At 44.3% G+C, this 12449-nt stretch overlaps 3 protein-coding genes across 8 annotated transcripts; 1 reads left to right on the forward strand and 2 right to left on the reverse strand.

Moving 5' to 3' along the window:
- The first annotated feature begins 1488 nt into the window (after nucleotides 1-1488).
- Nucleotides 1489-6123, forward strand: LOC112880437 (serine/threonine-protein kinase Nek3-like). 5 transcript variants are annotated; one of them, XM_025945068.1, is made up of 15 exons: nucleotides 1490-1723; nucleotides 1903-2123; nucleotides 2243-2309; nucleotides 2728-2793; nucleotides 2945-2991; nucleotides 3079-3124; nucleotides 3232-3312; nucleotides 3399-3441; nucleotides 3554-3603; nucleotides 3689-3770; nucleotides 3867-3916; nucleotides 3997-4070; nucleotides 4193-4244; nucleotides 4337-4780; nucleotides 5251-6123. In XM_025945068.1, exons 2-15 carry the CDS (start codon nucleotides 2038-2040, stop codon nucleotides 5812-5814), a joined length of 1752 nt encoding a protein of 583 aa, XP_025800853.1. In that variant the 5' UTR covers nucleotides 1490-1723; nucleotides 1903-2037; the 3' UTR covers nucleotides 5815-6123. The 5 variants fall into 5 exon arrangements, with proteins under 5 accessions (XP_025800849.1, XP_025800851.1, XP_025800850.1 ...); XM_025945067.1 differs by having other exon boundaries at nucleotides 1498-1723; nucleotides 5248-6123; XM_025945064.1 differs by having other exon boundaries at nucleotides 1489-1723; nucleotides 3689-3916; nucleotides 5248-6123.
- An 834-nt stretch (nucleotides 6124-6957) lies between these two features.
- LOC112880438 (probable ribose-5-phosphate isomerase 3, chloroplastic) lies at nucleotides 6958-9278 on the reverse strand. Its single transcript, XM_025945069.1, has 2 exons — nucleotides 8738-9278; nucleotides 6958-7891 (listed from the first exon to the last, which is right to left on the reverse strand). Exons 1-2 carry the CDS (start codon nucleotides 9119-9121, stop codon nucleotides 7457-7459), a joined length of 819 nt encoding a protein of 272 aa, XP_025800854.1. The 5' UTR covers nucleotides 9122-9278; the 3' UTR covers nucleotides 6958-7456.
- Nucleotides 9279-9944: 666 nt separating this feature from the next.
- LOC112879596 (PHD finger-like domain-containing protein 5B) lies at nucleotides 9945-12351 on the reverse strand. 2 transcript variants are annotated; one of them, XM_025943934.1, is made up of 2 exons: nucleotides 12207-12351; nucleotides 9945-10600 (listed from the first exon to the last, which is right to left on the reverse strand). In XM_025943934.1, the coding sequence occupies exon 2, from the start codon at nucleotides 10581-10583 to the stop codon at nucleotides 10251-10253; it is 333 nt and encodes a 110-aa protein (XP_025799719.1). In that variant the 5' UTR covers nucleotides 10584-10600; nucleotides 12207-12351; the 3' UTR covers nucleotides 9945-10250. The 2 variants fall into 2 exon arrangements, with proteins under 2 accessions (XP_025799719.1, XP_025799720.1); XM_025943935.1 differs by having other exon boundaries at nucleotides 9945-10608; nucleotides 12207-12341.
- Between the last annotated feature and the right edge of the window lie 98 nt (nucleotides 12352-12449).

A 12449-nucleotide genomic window follows, 5' to 3' on the forward strand; every position in this document is an offset into this window, starting at 1 on the left:
ATGCGTTGATTTCTCTCCTTTTTTTTTTCTTCTTGTACAAGTTTCTGTCAATTTTGCATCATGGTATATGATGATAGCATGATCTAAACCAGCAGCAGCAGTTGAAATCCTCCCAGAGGATGTGATATTCAATCGTGTTAGTTCAGAGTTCCAGGTCAGGAAATAAAAACCTGAGCCTGAAAATCTTCATATAGAGGCTGCAAAATGTTCAGAAATGCCCACACGTGTGTCCTGCACGGACGCGTGCGACGTGGTTGGGGTGGATGGAGAATGTGCCAACTGGAATGCCAGAATTCTCCTGGTCTGAATGGAAATAAATGATTTTTTTAAACGTGATGAAGGAAGCATTTCGATTAAAATAAGTGATAGAAAATAGCTTGGTTGGGACCAGGAGAAGGAAAGCTGGATCCTCCTGTGCCCTACCAAGCGAAGCGACGTGTGTGCATCTCTCACGCTAACTGCTGTATTAAACCAGAAACAGCAGGCGCCGCTCATCCATTCGTTCATGCAGGACCCAAAAAGAAAAATGGAAAAAGAAGGGAATTCATAAAGAGAAGGCGGAAAAAAGTAGAGGGCATCAAGCAAAATCTTAAGATAATGACTTTATCTTTCTTCTGCGACGATCTTGATTTATAGAGCATCAAACTCTTCGTAAACCCAGACCGAACTTTCTATATAGGAAAAAGGTCTACTTCACCATCCGACCATTCCACTTTATCTGCTTATTAATCCCTCGAACAAAATTTTAGCTTGATTTATTTACTCTCCAACTATTTAATTTCTTCAACCTGTCCATAATGAGATTCACCTTTTTTTTCTTTGTGTAAAAATATGTTTTTAAGTTCAAATTTTGTGGGGGCTGCAAAGGACCTCGTAACTTATGTTAACAAAGAATTTTATCACTTGAGTGTTCAAATTTTAGAAAATCAACACCGGTGATTCCCTACAATTGAAGAGCAAACCAACTACTCCGCAGCAAAATAAGTTCCTTAAAAAAGGCGCATCCGAATTATGGCCAGTTTGAAACGCAACAGTTTCAAATTACCGGGAACACAACAATTCAGGTGAAATTCCCCTGATGCAATGCAAGCAAGATGGCCATCTAACATTTGCTCTGGTACTGCTAATTAGGTGACGGCATGCAAGCTAGCTGTAGTATCAACCGTTAATCCCCGTGATTAGTTATTCGGTTGGTGCCACGAGAATCCGTACGACCCAGCCACCAAATTCCGGCATTTCCACTCACAAATTCTGCCCAGGGACGATCAATGCAAGCTCGTCGAGGAATTTCTTGCCAAGCCTTTATGGCCGGCCTGTACAACGAAACGCGTATGAATTCCGCTATCACGGGGCGGCGATACGAATCAGCGCATAAAGGATGATCGAGTACATGGAGCACTAATCCAATCATTTTTTTAGTCAAATCTCTCTCTCTCTCTCTCTCTCTAGAGTCTAGAGAGTGTGCTTGGCTCCCACCACTTTCTCTCTCCCTCTGCACTTTGAAAACTTTTTTTTTTGAAAAACACTTTGAAAACTTTGAAAGCCTCTCGCAGGCACAGCCAGCCCTCCATTTCGTTGTCGGCATGTCAACCCTCCCTCCCTCTTTCTTTCTCCCGTGCACTCCATCAGCCATACTTTCTCGCTCTAAAAATGGGAGCCGGGCAGTGAGGACGAAGAACAGGAGCCAGGTGCCCTTCATCCATTAGCTAGCCGACGAGGTAAGGTAAGGAACCCATTCTCTTTCCTCCGCTTTAAGCGTCGATCTTGGTTCGCATTTAGCAAGAGCAGACTCGTTTGCCATCAAGCTGATCCATTGCTGTTTCAATCCTCCATGCGATCAGTTCTTGCTTCGTTCCCAGATTTTTCCTTTTTCATACGCTCGATCTCTCCATGTTGTTTCAGATTGGGAGCTCCGTAGGTTCTTGAGCTGTTCAGAATCGCACTCCCCAAATTTGAAGCGGTTCTTGATTCTGGCGATTCCTCTTCAAAAGCACCCTCTGCTCTGCAGGTGATTCCTGAACCAGGAGTGCCACAGGAATGGAGCAGTACGAGGTGCTAGAGCAGATTGGGAAAGGTTCATTCGGGTCTGCGCTCCTGGTGAGGCACAAAGCTGAGAAGAAGAGGTGAGGCTGGCGGCCGGCAGATGGCGACACTGTCCTGTGAATTCTCTAGGTTGATATGCATGATTCTTCCTTCCATGGTGCCACTCCTCTGAAACCTGGCCCATTTCATTTCATTTCAGGTATGTCTTGAAGAAGATCCGCCTCGCCCGCCAGACCAACCGGAGCCGCCGATCAGCACACCAGGAGGTTTGCCTACACCCTCGTCCCATTGTGCCCTGTGGCGTCATAAATTTCAAATTGGTTAGCTATGCAATTACCAATTAGCTTACTTGTGAAAAAAAAAGAAGAGGTTTGAATTTTCATGCTGAACTGGACATATAGTACCTTCTTGAAGCACTCTTCATGGTTCAGCAACATTCCTTGTGGTCCCAATTCTGATGAACAGTTTTGAATTTGACTCCGAACGCAAATGGATGGAAAATTTTTGTAAAAGGGAGAGAGTTTGAGCTCTTGAACGGGTCAAACGTCTTTGTTCCCTTGTAGGGCATTCTTGACTGCTCTCCAAACAGAGTTTGTTCTGTTTTTGTCATGATCTTGTGCTAGTACATGCATAAACCTACACTAATCATGTGTAAACTCACCAGCTTGTTGAATTTTCATACAGATGGAGCTCATTGCAAAAGTAAGGAACCCTTACATTGTGGAGTACAAAGAGGCATGGGTAGAGAAGGTGAGCATGGTCCCCTATGCTTGCTGTGGACAGTTGCAGCATCCTAAGGGCAATCTCCGGTCTTGTTCCTTTCCTTGATGTTTCAATGGTCCTGATGAAGGACGTATATGCCCATAATTGCTTGAAAAGGAATGATTTTTGTTGTTATCAGGGTTGCTACGTGTGTATTGTCATCGGTTACTGCGAGGGAGGGGACATGTATGTTTGGTTGTGGAAATTTATTCCAATCTGTACCTGGAATATGTATGAAAATTCTGATCTTTTTGATTTTTTCTGTTTGTGCAGGTCAGATGCCATTAAGAAGGCTAAGAGCAACCATTTCTCAGAAGAGGTGGTTAAGTATTCTGAATTCTGTGACATGGCTGTTCTATATCCACACATTCTGCTTACTGAGATTTGCACCTTTGTTGTGTTCATTTTTTTTTCTTCTGAATGCAGAGGCTTTGTATGTGGCTTGTGCAGCTCCTGATGGCACTTGATTACTTGCATGTCAATCATATCCTTCATCGCGATGTCAAGGTTGTTAGATTCATAACCTTAATTTTATCCTTGCAATGGACTCATGCTGCATGAGTGATACTCATCATACCTTGTAACTGTTTCAGTGCTCAAATATATTTCTCACAAAGGACCAAAACATACGGCTTGGTAAGAATCCTATTGTCATGTATGTTATCAGAAAGTACCATGTATTACAAAGTTTTTCAAATAAATGATGGTAACATAATAACCTCTGTTCTGAACATGTGGTCTGAAACAGGCGATTTTGGTCTTGCTAAAGTATTGACTTCTGACGATTTAGCTTGTTCGGTGAGTTTACTTGCTCAACTATTAGATTTTTGATGCGTTTTTCTGCCAGTGTTGCTTCTCATTCTGGTTATGTGCTGCTCTGAAGGTTGTGGGAACTCCAAGTTACATGTGCCCTGAACTTCTTGCTGACATTCCATATGGTTCCAAGTCTGATATATGGTCCCTCGGTAAGGTTCTATACAAACAATATTCAGTTCTATCTATTCTTCTGAACATTGAGTTTCTGTTATCTTGGCTAAACTCCTGCAATCTCCATTCTCAAGGCTGCTGCATCTATGAGATGGCTGCTTTAAGGCCTGCATTTAAAGCATTTGTGAGTAGCATCTCATAGTTTTCATGAAAACTAATTTTACAGTAAGCTGTATCTTCATTGGTGATTTTCAACTCTTACAGGATATGCAAGCGCTGATAAACAAAATTAACAAGTCTGTTTTAGCTCCTCTACCAACTATGTACTCTGGTGCATTGTAAGTCCTCCCCCTGTACAACTTACATACAGTCCTGGTGAAATCGTTATGACAATCCAGGATATAGTATCTTTTTGGCTTTAATACGAAATATTCATAAAATCTTTATTGTGGTCATACAGTAGGGGACTCGTCAAAAGCATGTTACGCAAAAGTCCAGATCACAGACCAAGTGTATGTGTTGGTTCACCATCACCCCATCACTGCAACTTGCACCTCACCCTGAGTTCTGAACTTATCCATGCATCATGTTTCCTTTGTTTCAGGCTGCAGAACTGCTTAAGCATCCGCACCTTCAGCCCTACGTGTTCGATCTCCAATTGAAGTCAACTCTTCCTCGCAATTTGTTCTCTGCTAACAAACACGACGCAAAAAAGGCAGCGCTTTCCAATGCTGAAGACAATTGCAAACTCAATTACAGAAAGAGCCATTCATTTAAACTAGAGAGGGCAGTAAAACTTGACCAAGAGACCGATACACATGGTCCTCCTAGTTCTACCAGAACTGGGAAGGATTGTCCAGAATTGCTGAGTGAACAAATGGAGGGATTGTCAATCCAAGTTACCAAGAATGTTGTTGATGAAGTGATACATGAGAAGCATTCAAAAGCTACAAGGCCTCCTGCTCCTACTCCAAGAAGGTCATCATCAACACCTAGAAGACGACTAGAACCTTCAAAGACATTTCATGCTAGAACTACTCACAAGGAGGTATGAAGTATCTGACCATTTGAAATGTTAAACACGTTGTTGGTAGCCTCAACATCCATTCGTATGTTGACCGATTGTTGATATTACCAGTCCCTAGCCACTAGACACCTTTAAGGCACCAACCTACAATTCAGAAAATGCATATTTTACAAAACCAAACATTAGTTTCTCAAACGAAACTGACTAAAACTATATTTTGCTGATGGGTTACTTACTTTTTATCTTTAGGTGCATGTCTGAAGATTTTTTTTTAATAATAGCTTGTTAACTTCGAATTATTTTGAATAGGTGAACAAAATATTACTTAAGATTTCAATTCCGACCTTCTGTTGTTTCGACTTTTGATACCAGCAGGATTTTTTGTATTAACAGCTTGTTAACTTTGAAGTATTTTGCATAGCTGAAGAAAATATTATTCATCTAACTTTTGAATTCTGACCTTCTGTTGTTTGGACTTCTGATACCAGCAGCCTCCACCGTCAAGGCCTTCACCAGACCAAACGGGTCAAGTTACACGACGAGAATCACTACCCATGCTTGCGGTCAAAACTCCTGAAAAGCGGCAGGCCACCAACATTATCACCAGATTGAAATCTCCTGATGTTTCAGTAAACTCTCCTCGAATCGACAGAATAGCTGAATTTCCACTGTCATCCTTTGAAAACCCATTACATCGCATCACGAAGCTGACACCACCATCTACCATCGACCAGTCTATCACCAAGGACAAGTGCACTTTCCAAGTGCTCCGAAGCGACAGCGAAAACTACTCTGACTCTCCTGACATCGACCTTCTTGGTGCTGACAATTCACCCAGAAGCTCATCAGATTGGAGGCAGAAGAGGTTCGACACGAGGTCTTACCAGCAGAGAGCTGAAGCTCTGGAGGGCCTGCTTGAGTTCAGTGCACAGCTGCTGCAGCAGGAGAGAATTGAGGAGCTTGGGATCTTGCTGAAGCCTTTCGGACCCGGTACAGCATCTCCAAGAGAGACAGCCATATGGTTGTCCAGGAGTTTGAAAGAAGTTGGATTCTAACCAGAGGCCTGCAAGTGCAAGGCTAAACCTGCAACAACTTTGAACCTTGACAGGCTTCAGGCCACCCTGTACAGTTTCAGTTTTTTTATGTGTGTGCTTTCACCCTGAACTGGTCCTTATCGAGCACTACATATGTTCGACGACACTCTTTAATTGACCTCTAATAACATATTAGATGAATTTATCAGGCAGATGAAAATACCTTTGAGGCTTAGATGCCTGTGACATTGTACCCCAATTCCCAAAACTGTGTGGGCCAGCAAGTTGACATCTGGAGAGGGAGAGCCATCTCTATGGTATGGCGTGACATTGTTCATTGTCATAGTATTTTGTATTTTTTTCCCTGACGTCATTGTATTCTTCAGTTCTGTTCTTACACTATTGTATCTTGTATTTAAAAATTGTGTCAGAGTTACCTCATCCTGTTCTGCACGACCCATAGCTAAACAATTAACATTTCTTCTCCAAACTTAAACCATACAGCTTTTCACAACCACACCAAAGCTCTGAGCATGTCCTTGTACTATAAGCAACTGCTGGTGTGAGATTGGAGAGCATGTCATATAATAGCCTGTCTACTTGTGTTTCCTGGGCTCAACATGCATTTGACAGTTTTTTGTTTCTCGTTCTGCCACTAGTCACAGCAGAAACATCAGAATATCCTTGCTGCAACTCTGAATATCCTCTCTCTGTGCCTGAACGTCTCATTGTCGAAATCAAGCATGACTATTGATCCTTTCACAACTCAAGTTTCACAAAAAGGACAGGAGACTGATGTCGAATTTCTGTTCCAAACAACATAATATGGAGACAAGAACTAATTTGCTTTAAGTGACACATATACAGCACGTTCAGCTCTAGTTTCATCAGCTAACTGTCTAGCACCTAGCATACACAAACATCTCGTGCAACATTCATGCTCACTTTATTTACCAACTACAGCATTTCAAGAGGCAAGTTTGGCATCTTATTTCAATGGTTTTCACTAATAACAGCATCTCAATTTTCCAGTCATTACGAGAAAATTGTGTCAAATGATCATTTCATAGTCAAATTTCAATGATCAATTCGTACACTGGTTTACATATATGCATAAAGGACCCAAGTTTTTTCATAATTTAGTAGTGCACAGGATGTCAAAGATGATTAGTCTGACAGGTCCCTATTGCAGGAGAACATATCAGGATCACTGAAATATTACTCATATAGTCCAACAGAAATTACAACCCAGAAAAATGGCTTCTATCCCACATTACCACAACAGACAATCTTCAAGAATACAACCTAAACACGGGGATGTGAACCAGTGGACCATTGGGGAAACATATTTATTGAAGCATGTTAGAAAAAAACTTGACCCGAATCCTAGCACTGCTAGCGAGGGGGATCTTTTTTATGCAGCGTCCGACAGACAAGGATGGCCACAACTGGACACATCCGTTCCACCACGCAAATATGCGCTCCTGCAATATGCGAGACCGGGGGCTCGAACCCCCAACCGGTTGGTTGCCCATCGGCAGCCCAATCATCGCTCTACACACGTGTTCGCTTATTGAAGCATGTTATTGACTTCTTTTACACCAATAGCTTACACAACAAAAAGAAGAACCGTAAATTCAACACCAACAAGTAACCCAAAAACTCACTTTGTTTTGACACTGACACCGTCTGATCCAGCAATGATCACTGAACTCGCCATGTTCAAGAACAACCCATGGTCAACAACTCCTTCCAAAGCTGCAATCTCCATCCCTGCTGCCAATGCATCCTTGATTGGCGTCTTGAAGTACAAATCGACAATGTAGTTTGAGTTGTCAGTAACATAGGGCTTGTCACCTTCCAATCTTAGCTTTGCCTCGACTCCTTCCTCCTTAAACAGTTCCTGCAATCTTACTAGGTTGTACTTCCAGCAGAACTGCACAACCTCCACTGGCATGGCTAGACCACTTCCTCCTAATCCATCAACAAGTTTTGTCTCGTCAACAATAACAATAAACTTGTCTGATGCAGCCTCAACCATCTTCTCACGGAGAAGGGCACCACCCCGCCCTTTCACAAGGTTAAGGTCTGGGTCAACCTGTTTTAAAAAGAATTCAAGTTAATTAGCTAAAACATTGCAGTTTTGAATGCAACAGGAACAAAAAGCCCAAATATCAGTACAACGCATGGAGAAGAGTTACATAAAGTTGGGACAATATTGACCAAAAGGGCGTGTTTGGATTGATGATATTTCATTGGATGATATGGGTCTATGGATGCAGTTCAAAGTTGGAGTAAGTACAATACTTTCCAACAAAAATGCCACTCACCCAAACACCCCATTAAAGCTGCTATTTACCATTTTTAATTTTTACATATAGCAAAAATTCAAAATGGCAGAGCAGGCGGAAGAAATTCAGATTGCAATGGTTTGTTCTGTGGTGGGGGGGAGGGGAGGCATGATAGCTCTTCTCCTTGGAGTGAGCAATCGCTTAACTCACAGATAAGCTAGAATACAAAGTCTACGACAATATCTAAAATGAGACCTCATCAGTTGCCAGCAAGTTCACGAGCCAAAATCCTATAATCCTTTTTACTTTTGACCATTCCCAAAGCCACCAAGAATCATCACTACTTCCATCTTTTAACTGAGGGCAAAGGTACCTAGATAGAGATGAAAAGGCCCGTTTTCCTCCCCAACGAATAGCACCATTAAGATGACATAACAGACGGGCTCTCTTTCATGCAGTAACAGCAACAGGAAGAATGTGCAAAAGTCAAACTTTCCATGTCCAAATTTTACAGGACAGCTACTCTAGCTCGCCAGGCGCTACTACCAATTGCAAGCAGATGATTGATTTTGTGCAAAGATTTCCAAGGAATCATCGAATGATTTGATTGGCTTATACACACGCAACGAAAAAGAAGCAAGAATGAGGCGGACCTCGTCGGCGCCGTCGATGGCGAGGTCGATGTGCGGGTGGTCGTCGAGCGTGGAGAGCGGGATGGCGAGCGACTGCGCCTGCTCGAAGGTGCGCTTGGAGGTGGGCACGCCGACGATCTTCTCGAGCTTGCCGGAGGCGAGGAGCGCGCCGATCTCGGCGACGGCGAAGGCGGCCGTGGACCCCGTCCCGAGCCCAAGCACCATCCCGCTCTGCACCGACTCCACCGCGCGCACCGCCGCCAGGCGCTTGAGGTCGTCCTGCGTCAGCGCCGCCGCCGCCGGCGCGGACAGCGCGCGGACGACGCCGAGGCGGGCGCGGCGCGCGGCGGTCAGGTGGCGCGCGGCGGCCGGGTGGAGGCGGACGGAGATGGCGGTGGCGGCCATGGGGTCGGCGCGTGTGGGTGGTGGTGGGAGGCGCTGGAGCTCGGAGGTTTGAGGTGAAGTGAGGAGTATGGGGGAGGAGGAGGCGGCGGCGAGGCGATTGAGACTGGGGAGTTAGGAGGAGGCGACGAGGCGATGGGGAGTTGGTGGTGGAGGGAGTGGTGGCGGCGATGGTGATCGTCAGAGGTTGGGTTGGTGGTGACTTGGAAGGCCAGAGCTTTTTCTTCCCAAGTATTTTTTTCTTGATATTTCTTTTGACAACAAAAATACATTTTGGCTGCCACGTAGGACGGCAGCATCTCCCTTTTTAGAATGGCTCCAGTGGCTGCATCCAAATCAAAGACTTGTATGGACATCACATCACAGCAAAGATAACCATACAAGTCCAAAGTCCATTTGAAACTGACAGCTTGGATTGCATTCCCTCTAAAACCTTTGCAATGGCTAACTGAATCAAATGCAGTCTGAACATTTTGCAATAAGATGTGCCGCCTCGTTTACAGAACGACAAACATTGTATTACATTGTCAGAATAAACAAAACCAAAACCACACATCAGCACTAAATCCCAGAAATTGCTATCCAAGCAAACTTATTGCAGACCTTCAGTTGTACCTTCGGATTTGCCTTATACATTTGAGAAACTGGGGTTAGGATGAAGACCCCAGTCTCCCCATTTCCTGCAACAGGGAGGGAATCCATGAACAACAAGACCTGTGCATCTGCTCAGGTGTTTATTTCAATAATGGTGATTTCATAATATCTAAAAGGCGATAATGTGTCATTCCTGACTGCCAAACTTCCTTCTCGCTACAGTTTCTGGACATATAAACATGGTAACATTCTGGGCCCATATTCTCATTCACTAATCAGTTTGCCCAGCTGATAGATAACACTGTGTCAGGCACATCAGGCATGCTCAACTGCAAGTCGCTAATCTTACATCAGTTAGCCAAAATCAGATGCAAATTACGGGACAGAAAAGGCACATCTCAGTTCACATTGCAAGGCACCATCCATCACCATTAACATAATGTGAAAAGCAAACCATTGCCACTACATCCTACTCCCGGTATCGACGAATACAACTGATCAAGAGGCCAAGCGAAACTGAAAGCAACAGCTTCTCCCATCACCTCTTCTTAAACCCATACTTCTTGCGCTCGTAGAACAGATCAGTCTTGGCGCTACCGAGGTTGACGATCTTGGGGCACCCGTCCCTGTCCTTCTCCTGCTGCGTGCACTCCTTGCAGTAGTAGGCGTCCGAGATGCCCACGCCACCGCAGATGACGCAACGCCCTTGGAACGACCCGTAGTTGCACTCATCGCAGACACGGACCAGCGTGCATGGCCGCACGTATGAGTCACAGATGACACACTTGCCGTCGCACTTCTCGCACAGCCGCCCGATGGCGATGCCGGGCTGCTTGCGGCACATGATCAGGTCAGGATGGTGCTTCGCCATGGCTGTCAGATGCTAACCTGAGAAACTGTGATGGATTAGCTGATACATTATGTCAAGCAATGCTGTAGTTTGTCAGTTACGGAAAAACAGGCAAGAAAACATATTAATAGTGTAACATGACATCTCCAGTCCATGCAAAGCAATTCGATTTATTTACACTGATAGAAATGAGAGAAAGTTTTGCCCTTTTTTGCGACTCTACCATTAGGTTTTTTTTTTCTGTGTTTGACTCCACAAAAGCATGACTTTTTTTCTTTAACAAAACCAAGATATCCTATAAAAATGCTAGGAGGACCATTCTAAGTATACATCATTGCTGCTCACTACCACAAAACTTCTTGGCACGGCAACATCTATACTACATATTGCTTCAATAATATTACGTGATCATTACAATTAAAAACCATGGGCTCATTTTGAAACTTTGAAATAGCATGTTAAAGAATTCTTAGGATTGCATCCAATTATAACCATCCAGCTGTATGGATTAAGTCCTTCCACAAAGAAGAGGCATACTGTGGGTAGCATTCAGAGCTACAAGCTATGCCCACATAGGACATTTCTTGCTTCGCCACAGGTAGGTAAGATTGCAATTTATAACACAGCTTAAGTAAAAATATGCGGAGTGCAAAGATGTCACTATGCCTTTTCTAGTCATATGCGGACATGCCCTGACACGAGAGTAGACTAACAGTATTATCAGGAAATGAAAAATATGACTACTGCAAGGTTGGTATGGTTGGTGGCTTGAAATTCTACAGCATTGCATTTGTTTGTCATATTTGTATTTCAAATTTTCCCCATGGAAATATATTAAAATATTTCTTGATGTTGCTAAAAGCATAAAATGAATATATTGGAATAAATTTGGTGGTTTAGACTTTTGACCGACAGCAACCATTTGTGCCAATCTTGATTATATTCACAAGTCTGGTGAGAATCCAGATAAGGAGTGAGGAATTATTTGTTCTGAAGGAGCTACTGAGATTAGCATTAAATAGACAAACACTCCCCTTCAGTAAAGATAGAAATAAACAGCTCAAATTTTGTTTCCTTCTACCGGAGAATGGACATATTATAATTTATATGCGAGGTTGGTAATTGGTAGTGTTTGGAGCATACAGCTGAATTAACAGCTTGCTTCTCTTACATACACAGACACCCACCTGAAGCTGCTACTGCTACTATACAATGCTGCAACAAATGTGAATGAGTCGAAACAGCAATTTGCTTGTTACGCGGATACTCCATCCCACCAGAAATAAAACCGACATTGGCTTCGAATCAACACGACGCCTATCAGCAGAAATCACACAGAAGGGGCATTATAGGAATTCAGATTCTACGAGGTGTCACTGTGGAGCGCCTATCCGCATTCAGCAGCAACAAACCACACGCGCGCCATCTACGCGCAGACTAGCACCTCGATGACGATAGGTAGCTGTAGGACCAAACCGGCGAGATCTACATGAGCACAGGCACAGCAGAGCCCTATGCTAGCTCTAGCACGCCATCCCATCGCCAGTCAGTCAGTCTTCCGTAGCGCATGATTGCGGCGAGCAAAAACCAGGTCCCGGAACAAGGGGATGGGTCCTTCCGAGCATCCGAGATAGGATCACGTACCGGCGGAAGAAGAGGCGGAGCAGGACGGCCGCCGCGGTGCGGCCGAGGGAGGGGCGGCGGGTGGGAAGGTCCGCCGGAAAGAGGGGAGGAGGGAAGCTGGGAGGGGCGGCCGGCAAGCAGAGAGAGAAGATTTCCCGTTGGGCCCTTGGGGAGTCAGGTTTCGCGGGCCTGGGCCTGGGATAGACTGAGATTGGCAGGCCGAGCCCATTTAAGCGCTGGGAAAAACTGCCTCCCAAAAAGGTG

Source organism: Panicum hallii, chromosome 2 (genome assembly GCF_002211085.1).
Source record: "Panicum hallii strain FIL2 chromosome 2, PHallii_v3.1, whole genome shotgun sequence".
NCBI classification, from domain to species: domain Eukaryota; kingdom Viridiplantae; phylum Streptophyta; class Magnoliopsida; order Poales; family Poaceae; genus Panicum; species Panicum hallii.

What these genes read in the sequence shown, in the direction of transcription:
- LOC112879596 (XM_025943934.1), bottom strand. Translation starts at nt 10,583, where the DNA reads ATGGCGAAGCACCATCCTGACCTGATCATGTGCCGCAAGCAGCCCGGC.
- LOC112880437 (XM_025945064.1), top strand. Translation starts at nt 2,038, where the DNA reads ATGGAGCAGTACGAGGTGCTAGAGCAGATTGGGAAAGGTTCATTCGGG. An exon ending in CTGACGATTTAGCTTGTTCG is followed by an intron (nt 3,604 to 3,688) that starts GTGAGTTTACTT and finishes GCTGCTCTGAAG; the next exon opens with GTTGTGGGAACTCCAAGTTA. An exon ending in GTCCAGATCACAGACCAAGT is followed by an intron (nt 4,245 to 4,336) that starts GTATGTGTTGGT and finishes CCTTTGTTTCAG; the next exon opens with GCTGCAGAACTGCTTAAGCA.
- LOC112880438 (XM_025945069.1), bottom strand. Translation starts at nt 9,121, where the DNA reads ATGGCCGCCACCGCCATCTCCGTCCGCCTCCACCCGGCCGCCGCGCGC. An exon ending in CCATCGACGGCGCCGACGAG is followed by an intron (nt 7,892 to 8,737) that starts GTCCGCCTCATT and finishes TTTTTAAAACAG; the next exon opens with GTTGACCCAGACCTTAACCT.